General features: G+C 39.0%; 1 protein-coding gene across 1 annotated transcript in view; it reads right to left on the bottom strand.

Annotated features, from left to right (window-relative positions):
* CPED1 (cadherin-like and PC-esterase domain containing 1) overlaps positions 1–18491 on the bottom strand; it is a 354996-nt gene that overhangs the window by 203300 nt on the left and 133205 nt on the right. The window contains exons 5-6 of the mRNA XM_006882700.1: positions 9984–10116; positions 7367–7535 (exon numbers count right to left, since the gene is read on the bottom strand). Coding sequence (XP_006882762.1) covers positions 7367–7535; positions 9984–10116 — 302 coding nt within the window. The remainder of the gene's footprint in view (positions 1–7366; positions 7536–9983; positions 10117–18491) is intronic.

The raw sequence follows: 18491 nt of genomic DNA, 5'->3' as shown, positions 1-18491 counted from the left end.
TTAACCCTCTGCAGGATGAATCTGTTTGTTTTCTTGGCAATCCATGGTACCCTCAATACTCTTTTCCAGCACCACAGCTCAATGACATCAAGTCTCCTTCTATCATATGTATGTGAACAGTAAGTATGTTGTTGTTTGATGCTGTCGAGTCGTATACAACTCATAGCGACCCTATGAATGAACGACCTGAGCACTGTTGCTACATAGAGTTTCCGGAGGCAGGCCATTTCAGAAGTGGATGCCGCTCCTGCTTTGTGAACAGTATACCTGCTTCAAAATAAAGACAACAATCTAAATCATGCTGCTAAAACTGGTAAGCCACATATTTAAAATAAGTTGTTGTTGGTGGTTGTTGTTGTTATGTGCCATTGAGTTGCCTGGGACTCACAGTGACCCTAGGGACAATAGCTCTGAAGCCTGCCCTGCCCTGAGCCAGTTTCACTGACTCCAAAATACCCCACTACCGCACTTACTATATCAGTTCATCTCATCCACGGGTCTTCTTCTCCTGTGCTGTCCTTCACCCTTCCAAGATTATCATATCCTTCTCTGAGGACTAGTCCCTCCTAGCAATATGCCCAAAGTATGTGAGATGGAGCTTCAAAACCCTTGCCTCCAAGGAACAACTTGATTTCACCCTCTCCAGGACAGACTTGTTTGTTCTCTTGGAGGTTCAATACTCTTCTCCTGCACCACAACACAAAGCATGATAAATATATTTAACTAAGACTCACGGAATAAACTTTTCCCTGCCCACAAGTACAAAAGGCCCAAGGCTGCGCTGAAATCGTTCCCAGGACGTGCAGAGGGCGTGACAGGAATCCGCTTGGGCAGAACAGGAGAGACAGAGGAATCTGCGCTGTCAGAACCGGGGGCCAGCCAATAGAGAAATAGAAGAGTGTAGTAAAATAAAATATCAATAAAGAACCAGTAAAAAGAACAAAAAGGAAATATATTAAGAAAATTACATGTAAATAAAAATTCTTAAATCCAGAGGCAGAGATTTAGGGTTTAAATAAATAGTATTAAATATGGAAAAAACATAAGAGAAATACAAAATGTAGAAAAGATCCAACTAGGAAGGTCTGAGGGATTAGTAAGATCAGATAATTTAACTGCTAAAGAAAATAGAATACTTTTAATAAAGCTGATAAAGATGTAGAAGATAAAGAAGAAAAGTCAGAACAATGGGGGAGAATAGAAATGAAAGGGCCAAATTTGGCTAACCATAAGAAGAATGGGTCTGTCATCAGGGTGGGGGTATGACAGAAAAAACTGGATAAATTATGTATATTGTATTGAAACAGATGAGGGAAAGAACAGATTAGAAGTGATATATGATTGAGTATTATGGTTAGCACAGGAATCCAGAATCAAGGTTGCATAGAGAAGTGTACTCGGGGTTGTGAGGGTGAGGAGAAGGGACGTGGGAATTGCATACTAATGAAGGAATTTTTTTTTTCTTTTTTCTCTCTTCGGAGGGGAAAGTGAGCTGGTGCGGATGGGTGGGAAGGGAGAAAATTGTGGCAATGAATGAATGGAAATCCAAAACCTCTGTAAAAAAAAAAAAATTATTTAAAAAGAAAAAAGAAGAGAGGGGGTAGAAGAGTCAATGAGAGTTATTGAAATTTTTCAGAATTAAGGGTAAAACACATCAGCTAATTGGACTCACAGTGGGCCAAAGAGTAAAAAGGGGATAAGATCAACACTTCTGGAAGCAAGAACAGATCACTCACAGTACAAGCATAAAATGACAGCAGATTTCTCAACAACAACATAGGGCAACAGAAGACAATGGAATAACAATCTTAAATTACTTTTATCAGTAACTTTTATCTCTTTTTATCAAAGATCTCTGAGTCTAGATTTTTATGTTCATTCATTGGAATGTTAGAACAAAATAAAATAGTCTCAGGCAAAGATTGTCTTTGAAATTCTAAACTGAGCTTCAAATGACAAACCCTCAAAAGTAGCAGACCCCAAAGGGTGCTATCAATGGGGAAAATAAAGGTGATGAATTCCTTGATAAAATTTATTCTTTTCCTAAAGGAAAAAAAATAGACCCTAAACTTAAAAAACCGGCAATATTTCCATCAAAACTAAAAATTTTCTTGAAGCAGTATGAACAGCCATATATATATTTAATAACTTAAATGAAAGTGAAAAATTCCTTAAAAATGTAAAATGTCAAAGTGTATAATTATATAGAGAGCCCTTAAAATAGTCCAAATGCTGTGAAGGCATGAAATGTTGTGAAAACTAATTTTTTTTCTTTTTTGGAATTTCAGACCTCTTCCTTAATTTAAAAAGAACTCCAGCAGCAGTGGCAAAGTTTAACAACACAGCAAATAATCAATGCTGGAGAGAATGAAGATAATAAATTGGGACTCTCATACACTGTTAGTGAAATTGTAAAATGGTAAAACCATTCTGGAATGCAGTTTGGTGTTTCCTCAAAAGCTGAACGTAGTAATCCCATACGAGTCAGCTATTCCACTGCTAGGAATATATCCAAAGAAAATCAGAACTGAGACAGGAATGGATATTTGTATGCCTAGGTTCATAGCAATGTTATTTACAATAGCAATAAAATGGAAACAGCAGAAATGCCCATCAAGAAATGAATGGATTGAAAAACTGTGGTATGTTCAGCCAATGATCAGTTACTTCATACCATATATAAGTTATTTCCCCAAAATTGAAAAAGAGTTAAGCTTTTCCAGCAGTTTTATGAGACCAGTGGAATCTTGGTTGTTAAAAAAAAAAAGATAAGGGCAATAAAGAAAATCAAATTATTAGTCTATTTAATTTGTTAAGAGACAAAAATTGTATCTAATCAAATCCAAAAGAATATAGGAAGATAACTGCAAACAGTCAAGGAGGGTTTATCACAATTACACAGTAGGCTTTAATTTGGTAAAACAAAACCTAGCAAGGTATAACATCACATAATTGAAGAAGAGGGGGAAAAAATATCATGATTATCTCAGTCAGCTCAGAGGGGACAGGGGTGAAGTTCAGAAGGGTGAAGTGGGGGCAACTTGTCAAGTTCAGAATCTTTTTATGACATTCTAGCAGACGAGCTATAAATGAGGGAGCTGATGACCTAGCGGTAAAGAGTTGTGCTCTGCCAATCCAAAAGCTAGTGGTTCAAATCCAACAGCTCAGAAAGATGCAAAAAAAAGATCATCTCCCCCTGGGAGATTGAAAGCCTCTGAAACTCACTGAAGGGTCAGTTCTGAGTCAGTTCTAACTCAAGAGCAATGAGAAAAAGAAAGATAAATGGGAATTCTCTTAACTTAGTAAATATTGTATATCCTCAAAAGGTTCAGGGTATTCTGATGGCGAATTCCATTAAGCCACTAACCCAAAGGCATCTTTTGGGTTCAAATCCACCTCCCCCCTCCCACCCCCAGCTAGGTTCATCTGGGTATCAGTGAGAAGGAAACCCTTACAAACGTTTGCAGATTAAATTGTGTCAAATCTGAACTGTTTTTCAAAGCAAACCAGCATTAGGGAGGAAGAAGAGTAAAAGTACAGTTGAAACAATATTAGTTATAAAATGTAAAATATCAAGCAGAGTGATAGGTACTTGGTGATCCATTATGTTTTCTACTTCTTTGTAGAGATGAAATGCAAAAACCTTTGCAAATGCTATGTGTAATGGACAAACTTGAGGAGAAATCCCTTTAAGATTCATGATCATATAAAACACGATGTACAAGAACAAAACACAATGTAAGTGAAATGCTGTATGGCACACACTGGACATAGAACACAGTATGTATGAATGTTTGAATGCAAGCCAACAAAAATAGGGGGAAAAGGTTAATTCTAGACGACACTGATAAAGAGTAAAAAAAACCATATAAAGATTAGGAGCAAACAGAAAAAAAAACAAATTCATTACCATTGAGTCTACTTCAACTCAAATGACCCTCTATTGGGTTTTTGAGGCTATGAATCCTTATGAGAGGGAACAGACTGTCTTTCTCTAACAAAGCCGCTGATGAATTAGAAGACCTTTTGGTTAACAGCCCAATACATAATGCGTCGTGCCACCAGAACTCCTTAAGATTAGAAGGAAAAGTGTCAAGCATGACTTGACTTACAGATTAAATAATCATCAATTTAGGAAAGCCAACAGTATCAACAGTTCAATCATGTAACAAGTTTGCCAAACCTAAGATCAACTTTCAAAAAATATTATCTCTCTATTCAAGTAAAACTCAAATATATATACCATACACTTTTTAAACAAACAAAATACACCCAACAAGATCAATAAACATTGATGCCTAAACATGGAAACAACCCAAATGTCCAACCACAAATGAATGGATTGAGAAATTATGGTACATTCACATAATGGAATACTATGCAGCACGCAGGAGCAATAACTTTGTAAATTATTACCTAACTTGAGGGGGGAGTGGAGAGCATTATGTTGAGTGAACTAACTCCGTCCCACAGCGATAAATATTGTATAAAACCATTATCATAGAATGAGTATAAGGATCCAGGAGGGGTGGGAGAGGCTGGAAGCAGAGGGATGTGGATGTTCAGGGGGAAGAGGGGATAAATCATTGGATTATACAATTTGGTGGGTGGGGGGGTGAGAGAAATGGAAATAATTTGTTCAAATTTCTATTAGAATTTTGTAAATAAACTAATTAAAAGGAAAAAAACACACAAAAAAATTGATGCCTGAAAAACACCTCTGAGAAAGGTATTAGTTTGAACTCTAATAAGGGACAAATCATGAATACGAGAGGGTGAAGCCAGAATGCTCCTTGGGGTCAAGGATTCTCAAGCTTCATCTGTCATACTTTGGGCATGTTGCAAGGAGGGACTGCTCCTTGGAGAGGGACATCATGCTTGGGAGAGTGGAGGGATGGCACAGGAGAGGAAGACCCTCGATGAGATGGATCGATTCTGTGACTGGAGTGGTGGGAATGAGTGTGTCTGAGACAGTGAGGTTGGCACAGGATAGAACGGCGTTTAGGGCTCTTGTACATAGGGGTCAGTATGAGTTGCAAGAGACTCGATGGCACATAACAACAACGATGTTAATAATAAATAATTATTCAACTTAAGATACATCAATTCCATCTAACTATATGATGGAGTCCCAGGGGGTTGAAAACTATGGATGGAAGGTCAGAGATGAGGAAGAACCTCAAGCAGAGACATTTACCAGTGTGACTACGGGCTTAAGCATGGTGGGGATTGTGAGGAGGGCACACGATGGGGCAGGGTTTCAATCTGTTGCACACAAGGTTCCTATGAGCTGTAGCTGACTGGATGGCACCGAAAACAGCAATATTCCAAAGTGTTTATGAGGAAATGTCTATTGTGCTACAATCTCAAAGGCATGCAGTTCGAATCCACCAGCTGCTCTACAGAGGGCTGGCCAGTCTCCTCCTGTGTGATTTACTGTCTCTAAAAGCCTGCTGCAGGGTCAGTTGCGGGTTGGTTCTAACAATGGCACACAACAACAATAACAAAAACATAGTTAACCCTGAAAAGAAAACAATAGAGAGATTGACATTTTCCTGCCAAGTTTTAGCCATGTTTATACTATCACAATGATTAAAAATCCTAGTGGACCGGCTGTAACAGAATACAGAATTGAGGTCATCCCATGTGCACACAGGACAAGAGACAGCAAAGGTGACATCAGATGTTTGGGGGATAATTGATAACTCGATCAAAGAGGAATTAAATCAATTCTGTGTCCCATTGGGCAATAAAGTAATACTTGCACTTCTTATCCTGTTGGTCTGTTTTATTGCTATTGCTTAAAACAGTATTTCAATGAGTCATTTTAAACTTTTCCACATGGGAGTATTCTCCAGAATTTAAAGTGTAGTGCTTATGTGATGAATACTGAGGAGAGAAGAATTCAAGCTGAGTCACACTTTAGTCACTTGAAATCATGAGGCTCCTGTGCCTCTTCCATTTCCTCTTATTTTCCTCTTATTTTGGGAGCATGGATGGGAAGACTTTGGATCACACACACTGGGCCTGCTATCAGGAACGGCCAGTCCTTGGAAAGACAGCATGCTTAGAAAAGTAGAGGGTCAAAGGAGAGAGACACTTCCTCGAGGTGACGGTTGTTGTTAAGGGCTTGCAGGTTGAGTAGAACTAGCAACCCCATAAACAATAGATCTGAACTCTGTCCTGAGCCAGCCTCGACCTCCCTGACATAAGTTGAGTCCATTGCCACAGACATTGCATTATCTCCTTGAGGGTGTTCATCTCCTTGCTGACCCTCCAACACCGTCGTTGAGGGAGACAGAATGACTACAACAATGGGCTTCAACATCGCCGAGATTGTGAGGAGGATCTGTGAATGGACTGGGTTTGGGTTTCCTCTGCTGAGCATGGGGTCACGCTGAGCTGTGGTCACGTCAATAGCACCTTACAACAACAATCTTAAAAAAAAGTCTCTAAAATCAAGCATCCCTTTAAGTTTAAAGTTTATCAAACATGTCTTTGGACATTTTTCCAGCTGTGTTAAACTGAGCTGCCTTTAGAACTAACCTAAACTTTTCACCCTAACCTAGTTTCACCCTAAACTTCTCGTCCACAGGCAAGGACGGTGAAAGAGAGGAAAATCCTCAACCAGGTGGATTGACACAGTGTCTGCAGCAATGGGCTCAAAATGTGTCTGAGATTATGAGATTGGCACAGGGTAGGAGAAGACAGGACAGGGTTACTATGAATCATACTTGACTCAACAGCACCTAAGAACAACAACAACCACAAACTTTTCAGCTCTTCTTTGAAAACTTCCTCACCATCCTGTATGGCATGACTTATAATATTGGGCACAGTTGGTACTTGATTCTTGCTCAGCAAATGTTCTATATTGACTGTTGTTGTTGTTATGTGCCGTCGAGACGCTTGCGACTCATAGCGACCCTATGTACAACAGCCCTATTGACTAGTGTAATGAAAAAGGTATTATGCTTTTTGAAGGCTGAAGCAAATGGGTCAGTTCAAAATTAACTTTTCATTTGTTGCATTTGTTGCATTGGTTGTAGTTTTCTTGAATAAATGGAGAGTCAAGAAAAAAACAGCATACAGCTGAGAAGTAGCTCTGTGATAGGTCAATGAATTAAACTAAAATGATGAGTTGGGGAGAGAATATAGCCTTTGAGATCCCTGGTGAATTAAACTGTTTCCACATCATTTTTGAACTAGGACCTATTAAATGAAACTTCCTGTCTGCAGCTATAAAAAGATGCAATCTTTGTTCACTGGGAATGGATAATAATAAAGGTTAGAGAAACGCAGCCCAGCACACTTGACTAATCTCCAGTGGCTTCGTGTGAAGTCATGGCTCTGACCCAGCCTTTACCTTGACAGTGATGCGTTTTTTCTTTGGTGGATTCCAAACTGTGCCTGTAGAGTAGATGAATGCCCGCAAAGGGGTTAAGGATGTCACTAGCACGTACGCCTTAAGAATCACAGATAGGTCTTCAGCTTTAAATGTGGTTTCATGTGGAGAGAGGACTGTTGTTTGGTTCCTAAAAGTGAAAAAAAATAAAATTGAACAGCCATATAGTTAACAACCATAACTTGTGGTTGGCTTTGTAATTGGTGTAGACTGCCTGGTGGGTCCAAAAGTGTGTCAGTGATGATGAGAATGGCACAGGATAGGACAGAGTTCATGTCTGTTATTCACAGGGTCACTATGAGTTGTACTCGGCTCAATGGCCCTAACAGAACAGCAATTGCAACAGTAGAAAGGTTAGCAGTTCAAAACTACCCAGAGACTTCTTAGGAGACAGCCTTAACAATCCTAATGAACACAATTCCACTCTGACATGCATGCTGTTGCTATGAATTGTTATAGACTTGATGGCAAATAACAACAACAGCACATCATTTGTGAATCGCCTACAAGCTTTCTGCAATCTTCTTATCTATCCATTGTTGGCCTCCAGCTGGGTTTTAATAATTTTCAAGGTTTATTAGCATCACCACCAGGCGGCGTACTGGAGCAGGTCATTTGGTCAGAGGTTTCCACTCTGGCATTTAATCAAATGGGGTTTGGTTAAGGAAACAATACTTAAAATACTGGTTAAAGGTTTTAAAAACATTCCACTACTCATTCTCCTGACTTCACACTGATGCTACTGTGACAGTCACAGTGATAGAAAGTGTCGTTAAGGGAACAGTGAAACATCTCTTTTGTTCTCACTTATACTTTCTCTAGTTAATTCTCACCATCAAATTACGTTAAGTTTTTTTAAAGTGTCTGAGTCACCAAGAGCCCATTAAAATACTTATGACATATTGGAGTTACAATGAACCACAATTCACAGCAATGAACAGTCAAAAACTCAAGCTCACTGTCAAGTCGGAAGCAGTGTCTAGCTGACTCTCCAGAGGCAATGAATTGCATGGGAAAAGACTGCCCATCTTTTTCCCGCAGAGCAGCTGGTGGATTTGAACAGGCTGGCTTTGAGTAGGCAGTGCAACTCCTTATCTATTCAGTCATCAGAGATCTCCACAATGAGTAGCTGTTGTTAAGTGCTGTGAAGTAAAATACAACTCACGGTGACCCTAGAATAAGGGATCTGAACCGTGTCCTAGCCTGTACCACCTCATCATCCCAGACTCATATCAGCCCATTGCTGCAGTCACTGTGTTGATCCATCCAGTTGAGGGTCTTCCTCTCTTTCTCTTCCCTTTCCAAGTATGTCCTGCTCCAAGGAATAGTCTCTCCCAACAACATGCCCAAAGTATGTGAGATGAAGCTTTGGCATCTTTGCCTCTAAGAAGCACTCTGGCCCTACTTTCTCCAATGCATAGCTGTTTGGTATTTGGAAGTCGATGGGATACTCAGTAATAGCAGGGTTTTATTTGTTTCTGCATATCTTTTGATAGTAATACACACTACTTACAATGTTGGAGCATGCAAGTTGCAGATGTTATAATTATGTTATAATTATAATTCAGAGATTAGATTTATAAAGCCACTGATTTAAAAAAAGACATAAAAACATATATAAAATACAAATGTATGTATAAAAATAAAAACATATATATAAATACTACATTTGAGAAAAATAAAAACATGAATCATTGCAGCTTAACTCTGTGGTAAATTGGAGACTCCATGTCAACTAATTCTACTTAATAATCTTCTCTCAAAAGGCTGCAAATTACTTTAAAGGATGGATGATAAGGACACGAGGGAACAAGGGGAAAATAACAGGAGGTGATGGGGCAAATATGCTCTCATCCCAAATAACAGCAAAATGTTGAACAATTGGCTTGTATCCAGCATGTTTCTGCACTTTAATGGTCTAAGTTTCAACTACAGGAACATTACCCCACTTTACCATTTGAAGTCTAAATAAACTTAAGGACACATGTTTTTTCACTAATTCTATTGACTGCTGAAAAACTCGATAATTATAAAATGAGATGAAGCAAACTCATTTGTGGCTCTCGGGAAGAAGATTTAGCATCTTTTCATTTCTCACTTTAGTTTGATGCTGATCTGTCTAACAGCCTTTCTCTGGAGGTTACCTGGAAAACTCAACAGCCTGCAAATGACTGTCTTTCTTGGAGAACAAGAGTTATAGTTAAAAAAAAAATTTAATAGCTGAAAAAAATACATTCAGTCATACTCATAGACTAAGGTAATGTCATCTGAAGTTAAAATGGAAGTTAAAATTTTACTGTTTCACATAGTCAAGGTTTAAAATTCAATTTCCATTAATGTAAACTCTGAAAGCAGCATCTTGCTTACTCATATGTTGATTCTACAGAAGCAGAGGTCTGAATTAGTCTAAAAGAAAATAGTAAAGGCATTCTCTCGTAAAGGGAATACCTGAAAATTTATGTAACAGAACCAAGGAGTTAAATAGGTCGCTCTATTTAACCTAGATCGGTCCTTGCTTGTCTTTTGCTAGCTGCTCCCTAAATGTAAGCTGGAAACAACTCCACAATTACTATCTTACAATTGTTCATGTCTCCAGTCCCACGACTTCCACAAGTGTGGCTTCACTGTTTTAAACAGGTGATGTGAAGGTCTCGGATTTAACTGTGAGTGCTGATCCAAACACACAGACGGACTGACTGGAAGTCGCAATGCTGAAAAGAATGAAAAGACAGAAGTGTTATTCTCTTGGCTTCTGAGGCAGAGTATGTTGTGTTACAGGACAGGGTCCACAGGAACACACAAGGAGCTGTGATCCTGTTCGCCGTAGCGCTGGCTGCTCGCTAAGCCTGTAACACAAACCAACACACATGCCTCTACGTTTACTGCAGGATTACTTAAAACTGATAAGAGCTGGAAGCAAACCACGTGTCCATCAAGGATGAATGGTTAGAGAAACTACAGTACATCTACACAATGGAGAATTATGCATCACTAAAAACAATCAAGAATTCATTAAATACTACCCAGCATGGATGACTCTCACTAAATGCCCACTGACATAATTCAGTCCCAAAAGGACAATTTTGGCATAAGACCACAAATATATAAAGTGAAGGAAAAATTTACATATAGAATCAATATTGGAGGTTGTCAAGCATGAGAAGAGGGGAAGGGGAATGGAAATCAATAAAGAGAAAAACCGGGCAAAGGGAAAGGCAATGTATAAGAAGAGTTTGATTATTGTTGTTCCTATGTACCGTCAAGTCTGAATTGACTCCCAGCTGATCCTCCCGTGAGTTTTCAGAGGTTGTACATAGCCAGGAAAGACTGTCTTTTTTCCCCACAGAGCAGCTGATGGAATGGAATCTTGGGCTTTAGGTGAGCAGTACAATTTCTTATGTACCAAGCCATCAGAATTTCATCAGACATTGTAACAAGTTTATTATATTAATAAACTGTAATTAATGTTAGAAAACAAAATGAATGATTAAATGAAAAATCAGTATAAAAAAAGAAAAACCAACATGATTTGCAAGCTTTCAAATATTAAAAACATTTTAAAAGTTATGCATCTCCAGTGATTCAAATCCACTTGTCACTCCTGAGGAGAAAGATATGCAACCTCCTCCCACTAAGCTTTACATTCTTGGGTAAAAAGGAAACCCACAGAGTGGGAAAAAATATTTAGCGATGACATATCTGATAATTTTCCAAACTGTCTCATCCTTATTGACAGAAACTCACAGATCCCACAATTTCCTATCTATCCATCCCAGTCGTTGTTGTTGTCAATCAGATCCCTCAGATCTTTACAAGTTCACAATAATTGTAGTTGTGTGCCGTCAAGTCGCAACCATCTCAAAGTTGAACCTCCAGCAGGTTTTGAGAGGCTGTAAATCTCACAGGATGAGACTTCCCATTCTTTGTCCCGCAGTCCAACTGGTGGATTTGAACTGCGTGCCTTTGGGTTGGCAATGTAACTCCTTAACCACTACGGATCCAGAGCTTACTTTACTAAGAAAGTTAAATGACTGTTTGGTTTAAAGATTACCTCAGGGTAATAGTTTCAGGGGCTTTTCCAGTCTCTGCTTCAGAAGGTCTGGATTCCATGAGGATATGAACTAATAATATTCTACTCAGCAATTTTCCACTTGGATAAAGATTCTATCAAATAATCTCTGGTAAAAACCTACCATTAGATGAACAATATGTATGTATATAGTCATTTCCTTTTTAATATGTATTTCAATTCCTTTTCTAATTTTTTTTTCATATACTATTTCAAAGACGCAACAAAAGAGATCCGCACATCTAGTGGTAAGTTCTTATCAGCGTGTGTAATTACCCAGACATTGGGTAAGTGCTTTGCAAATTTTTATAGACATTACTGAATTGCCTTCCATAAAGGTTGCAACAGTCTCCACTCTCTCCAGCAGTAAATGAGAGTGTTGTTTCCCTACTCCCAGGTCACACTGTTTGGTTTTAAATTATACAATTTACCTCGTGCTCAAAATGGAACAAAGCTTTTAAATTATTTTCCCCCTTGTGCCCGTTTCATCAATACTAACATAGTCTAATTTAAAACACTTGACACTCCTAAGTAAAAGTCAGCAAAATTCAAGCTGTTCAATGTATTCCCGTATCTCATTATTTAGCCCAGTGTGATCTGGCTGAGAAAATGATAACCTATTTGTAAGGCATCCCTGTTAATGAAGCATTACTGCATCATAATAAGACAGAGTCAATGTTCTTTTATTCTGAGGTGAAACATGAAGATTCATTTCTTGAGAAGCACAACAGAAAAAAAAGAATTAAAATTTTAGCATTATTCATTAAATTTTCTGTAAGAAAATAAGTGTTCTTAAGTAAAATTTCACTACAATTTATTACCATGAAAAAAATCCTGCTCTTAAAAGCTGATTTTTTACTTCTTTTGCTTAAAAGGTAGAATTGAATCTTATTTCCCTTTCACCCTTGCTGCTAGGAAGCACAGCATTAGTTTAAGTCCAAGCATTGTTAACATACAAGAAAGACAGACGTATTAAAAGCTCTACCAGGGTAGGATCAGTGGTTTTAAGAAACTAGCCAGCAAATATCCATACTCATGAATAATTCAAGGAAAAGTAATGGAACAGAATGTGGGAGTTATTGAACAATATCATAAAGTTAAAATGTTGCTGAAGATAAATAAAAAACAGTTGTGGCAGTTCATCAAAAGAAGCCTAATGGAAGAGATCCAAGCCAGATTCCGAGGAGGACATGGAATGAGGGTTGTCACTACAGATATCAAATGGATCTTGCATGAAAGTAAAGAATATCAGGACATAATTTAACATTGTTTCCTTGAATATTTGAAGTCATTTGCCTGTATATACAATAACAAATTATGGATAACACTGTAAGGAAAGGGAATTTCAGAACAAATCATTGTGCTCTTGATGATCTTATAGATACATGAAGAGGAAGTAATTTTTAGAACAACAGTTTAAAATCAGGAAAATTACAAGTCAGGGTTGTAGCCTTTCACTTTACTTATTTGCCTGTTGTTATTTTTATGTGCCATCGTGTCACCTGCAACTCATAGTGACCCTATGTACAATAGCCCTAAACTCTGTTCTCTCCTGTGCCAGTCTCACCATCTCACACACACCTATCCCCATTACCCCAGTCACTGAGTCAATCTATCTCATTGAGGGCCTTCCTCTCCTGTGATTTCCCTCCACCCTCCCAAGCATGACATCTATCCTTCTTTGCAACATGTCAAAAGTATGTTAGATGAAACTTCAGAGTCCTTGCCTCAAAGGAGCAGCCTTGCTTTACCTTTTCCAGGATGAACCTATTCATTCTCTTAGCAGTCCACGGTAAATTCCACTCTCTTCTCCAGCACCACAGCTCAAGGGCATCAATTTTCCTTCTATCATCCCTAGTCATTATCCAGCTCTCTGATGCATAGCAAGTGACTGCAAAGACCATGGCCTGGGTCAGGCACACCTTAGTCTCCAGACTGATATTACTGCTCTTCAGTACTTTGGAGAGGTCTCTAACTGCAGATTTTCTCAATGCATTATGTCTTTTAATTTCCTGGCTGCTGGTGCCAAGGCTGCAGTCCTTGACCTTCTTCAGCAAGCATTTCAGGTCCTCCTCAGTTTCAGCAAGCAGGGTTGTGTCAACTGCATAACACAAATTGTTGATGAGTCTTCCTCCAATCCTGATGCCACATTTCTCCTCTTAGAGCCCAGCCTCCCAGATAATCTGTTCTGCATATATACTGTAAAGGTATCGAGATAGGACACATTCCTGGTGTACAACCATGCAGTGTTTCCTTTCTTTGTTCTGGCAACTACCTCCTGGTCCAAGTATAGGTTTTGTATAAGCACAATAAAGTGTTCCGGGATTCCCATTCTTTCACCTGTATGTGAAACAAACAATCTGCAAAACTGCATCATATAGAGAAAGGCTTGGCATCAGTATTTGGGAAGGCTCATCCACCAAGTTTCAGATCTGTTGTTCAAAGGGTTGATATGAGTCATAGTGAACTTGATGGTGTCTAACAACAATAGAATTGTCTTGTGATGTGAAGATGAAACAGTACTGCCTGCTGAAAGCAAAGAGAAATTAAAATACTTCCTGAAAAGATCAAAGACTACAGCTTTTAGTATAGATGACATATTAAGAGCAAGAAAGAAAAAAAGTCTTTGCTACTGGGCCAATAAGTAATACCATGATAAATGGAGAAAATACTGAATTTTCCAATGATTTCATTTTACTTGGATCCACAACACACGTGAAAGCAGTAGTCAAGAAATCAAACAACATATTGCAGTGTGCAAATAGGGATCCATATGAGATCCTATTCCAAAGAAAGAATATTTGATAGAATGCAGAAATTATAGAACAAAATCATTAATATCACATGCACGCATATTGGTGAAGATAACTTAAAACAATTGGAGCAAGTTCATAGGTAGGCAACTTCCAGGTACTCAAATTGTATTCAGAAGAGGATGTCAAACAAAGGATATCATAATGTCAGGTGGATCTTAGGTGGACATAGATGACACTATTAAAAGAGATGCTTGGGGATGGTTTCTTTACTCTTCAAAGTCATTTAACTGTGTGGATCGTAACAAATTATGCACAATTTGAAGAACTGGCATTCTAGAACACTTCATTGTGTTCATGCCTCACCTATGCATATAATAAGAGATAGTCGTTTAACAGGACACATGATATCGGGTGGTTTAAATGTAAAGAAATGATATTAGTGATAGAACAGAATTCAGGTCTTTTGTGCAAAGCTCACGCTGAGTCATATTCAACTCGACAACACTTAACCACTGCTAAATGAGACTCGTTCTGTTATATCTGGAGGAACGTTCTTCCACTTTGCAAATCCCTCTTTGTCAATGTGCTGTATGAGGTAACCTGGGTTTGCTATGATGCTGAACCTTGTGCCATGGGGATAGCAAATACTGTAATGGTTTCCCATTGTGGACAGTGTTTGGTGGAGCTCCCAGTTGTAAAATGGGTTGGGAAGTAGGAGTGGCATCCACTTCCTAAACCACATGCCTCTGAAAACTCTATGAACTTGGGGAAACAAAGATAGCTAGGGAAAGACATTAGGTCTTTTGTTCATAGAGTCACTATGAGTCAACCTTGACTTGACAGCAATCAACAACAAATAACACCAAAATCAGGAAACATGTCAGAGTAGTATTCTTTCACTATATACTTGCTTATCTCTGTGCTGGAAAAAAATAATCTGAAAATGTGGACAGAATGAAGGAAAATGTGGAATCAGCACTGGAAGAAGACTCATTAAGAACTGCTGTGTAGATGGCACAATCTTGTGTGCAGAAAATGAAGACAATTGAAAACACTTACTGGTGAAGCTCAAAGGCTATACCCATCAGTGTGGAGTATTGCACGCCTTACCAGTTCTTACCTCCAGCAGAACTGAAATCTAAAGGTATCAAGTTAGCCTCCAGGAAGGTGTGAAGACATGTAAGTTATGACAGCACTGCGAGAGTGAGCTCCCATGAAAACTCTGGGCGCCAAAGGAAGTGAGGAGCTTCTCCTCTGCTTGGCAGCACTCTTTGAGTAAGGTTATAGTTTGATGCTAAGGAAGTAACGTGTCTCTAAAGTTAGGAGACACTTTGTACCTGGAAGCATCCCAGACCTTATAATACACACTCTTACCTTTGGTTAGTTCTTATTTGAATCCTTTTGTTTGAATAAAACACATTTCCTAAGATGAATGTTTTCCCCGGAACCGATGCACTTGTAGCCAGTTGGTTAGAATGAGGACGCCCTGGGCATGCCTGAGTTTGGGGGCTTGTGCCTACAGAGAAGGTGGTTGTGCGGAAGACGGCGTTCTCAGTTTGGTCAGACTCATTGAAGGATGTGACAAGACAGCTTTGCTGGTGCATTTTAACGTCTGTTTGGTTAGGAACTGAACGTCTGCTGACTGAAGGTAATACAGTGAAGATGAGTATTACACCAGAAGTAGGGGAGCTGAGTTTTCAGTTTGATTATTCCCAACCAGTGATTCATGGACTTATGACATCACCAAAGAGCCTTCTGGAATCTGGTTTCTGATCATCCCACTTCATTTGCCGTAACACTGACAAGTAGCAAATGCTCAATAAATGTGTGTTTTTAGGAAGGAGCTAATTTGGAGGATTGATATGTCCTGCAGTTACAACAAAAATGACACTATAATGTATTCATAATATTTTATTTGGTTACTTAATCTTTCCCTTTTATGCAGTTTATAATTATATATGTCACAGGCAATGAAGAGGCCTGGAAAAACTCCTGTGTTAGTAAAGATTAACTGCCAAATTTACACTAGATTTCATATAATGCTTTGCCCTATATCACTAACAGAAAATTAATATTAAAAGTATGATTATATTTCACAAATGCTTGAATATGGCCTTGAATTTCATTTTAGGAAGCTAAATTTAACTGGTATTTTCTTATTTAAAAACATTCACTGGGAAAAAAGGTCTTAATTAATAATTAACAATTAGTTTGAGATTAGAAGATCCACTTATGGATATAGTAATTGTTCTGCCTGCCTAAGGGCATTTCTAAGTCTTGGTCTTCTGCCTGTAGGCTATGCAAATATACTCACAAGACATACATGAATAGTAAATAGAAATTAATATATGCACAAACAGAAAACTTAGCCAGGAAATAGCTCTGTTAGTCAGGGCCCTGGTACAAAATGCATCACAGAGTCGAAGACTCAATCAAAGGACTATTACGAGTAGAGTTAGGGAAAACCAACAAGTAAGAGTGAAATTCTCTGGAGATGAGGAAAATGAGAAGCTCTTACCAACTTTCCCTTCCCCTGAATATTCTAGAACCAGGTAAAAGGCATAGCTGTGTGACGGTCAAGAGTTATGACTGCAAGAGGAGTAGGAAAGCCACTCCCAAGACTGCCAAAGCACGGAGGACCGATAGATATCCTAAAGTTTTGTTTTCCTTTGGGGTTGCCGTAATACTAAAAGTCATGACACTGGTATAGGTTGCCCCCAATATATGATGTATTTGAGGTACAAAAAGTCACAAAGAAATCTCCCTTTTTTGATATGTTATTGTGACCTAGAGGTAAGGAGTTGCACTGCCAACCAGCCATTCCATGGGATAAAGATGGGCAATCTCCTCTCATGCAATTAATAACCTCTGAAAACCAACTGGAGGAAACAACTGGGAATGTCCACTACAACAGTACATAATAGCAACCTTATTATCATAAATATGATACAGGGTGTGATTTGCTGATGCCATCATTCTGAAGAAAACCCAGGGTGTCCCTGTAAGACAAGGATGGTGAAATTCTGTCTCACATACTTTGAGTATGTTGTTAGAAGGTGCTAGTCTGTGGAAAAAGACATCTTGCTCGGAAAAGTGGAGAGGAAGTGAGAGCAACAGGCTAAGCATGGTAGAGATCATCCTGATGGCACAGGACAGAGCAAGTGTACAATCTGTTGTTCATAAATTTGCTGTAAGTTGTAGTCAACTCAATGGCACCTCACAACAACACCACCATTCAGAAATGTTCATTCACAGATGTTCAATTTCATGGTCCACTAGTCAAAGCACTGTACCTAGGGTTTTCAAAGGCCTGTTATATTTTGGAAGTGGATGGCCAATCTTTCTTCTTAGTCTGTCTTAATTTGGGTGCTTAGCTTTAGAACAATATCAGACAAATATTTTTACCAAAAGGAGCAGATAAAAGACACTTCCTTTACACAAATAATCAATACCTTCAGGGTCCTCCCTCATCCCAGTGCATATGTCTTGTCCCTTCCCTTTCCCTGCCACGTCAGCACCCCTCGCACTCCTGCCTCCCAGGTCCAGCATCTCCCTCCCCCAGTCACTCCTTGATAGGATGGCTTAGCCCACAACTCACTGCTGTGATGTCTTGCACCACTTACTGCTGCTGATCTGTCACATTGATCCCTGTCTCAGATTTAGGAGGAGGATGTAAGTCCAAATGCCATGTACCAGCTTCAGGTAAGATTTTTGTCTGAGGCAGTCCTGGGAAGAGAGTTCTTACCCCTGAGCTTCTGCCCCATGCCTGTCGTTTTGTGATTTAGGGTCTCGGCACTTCATCTTACACCACGTGGCTGACACAATATAATACTCTCCAAGGTTAGGATAGGTCTCTTCTAGATCTGGTATGCTGGTGGACAACTACCTGGCAAACTGACTAGAAGAGATTCATATTTATTCCCATTCCAAAAAAAAGGTGACCCAACAGGGTTGAAGTTATCCAATGATATCGCTAATATCACACACAAGCAAAATCCTGCAGAAGATTATCCAGACTCTGACAGAACTATCAGAAATATAAGCTGAGTTTAGAAGAGGTCATGGCACTAGAGACATTATTGCCAGTGTCAGATGGATTTTGGCAGAAAGTAAAGAGTACCATAGGATGTCTGTCTGCGTTTCATTGAGTACGCAAAGGCCTTTGACTGTGTGGATCACAACAAATTGTAGCTAACTTTGAGAAGAATGGGAATGTCAGAACACTTGATTTTGCTTATGTGAAACCTATACTTGGACCAGG

This window comes from Elephantulus edwardii, unplaced genomic scaffold (genome assembly GCF_000299155.1).
Source record: "Elephantulus edwardii isolate Elephantulus edwardi_28Jun2011 unplaced genomic scaffold, EleEdw1.0 scaffold00022, whole genome shotgun sequence".
In the NCBI taxonomy this organism is placed as follows: Eukaryota; Metazoa; Chordata; class Mammalia; order Macroscelidea; family Macroscelididae; genus Elephantulus; species Elephantulus edwardii.
Note: the sequence above shows the minus strand (reverse complement) of the source record. Positions and strands in the feature narration are given on the sequence as shown.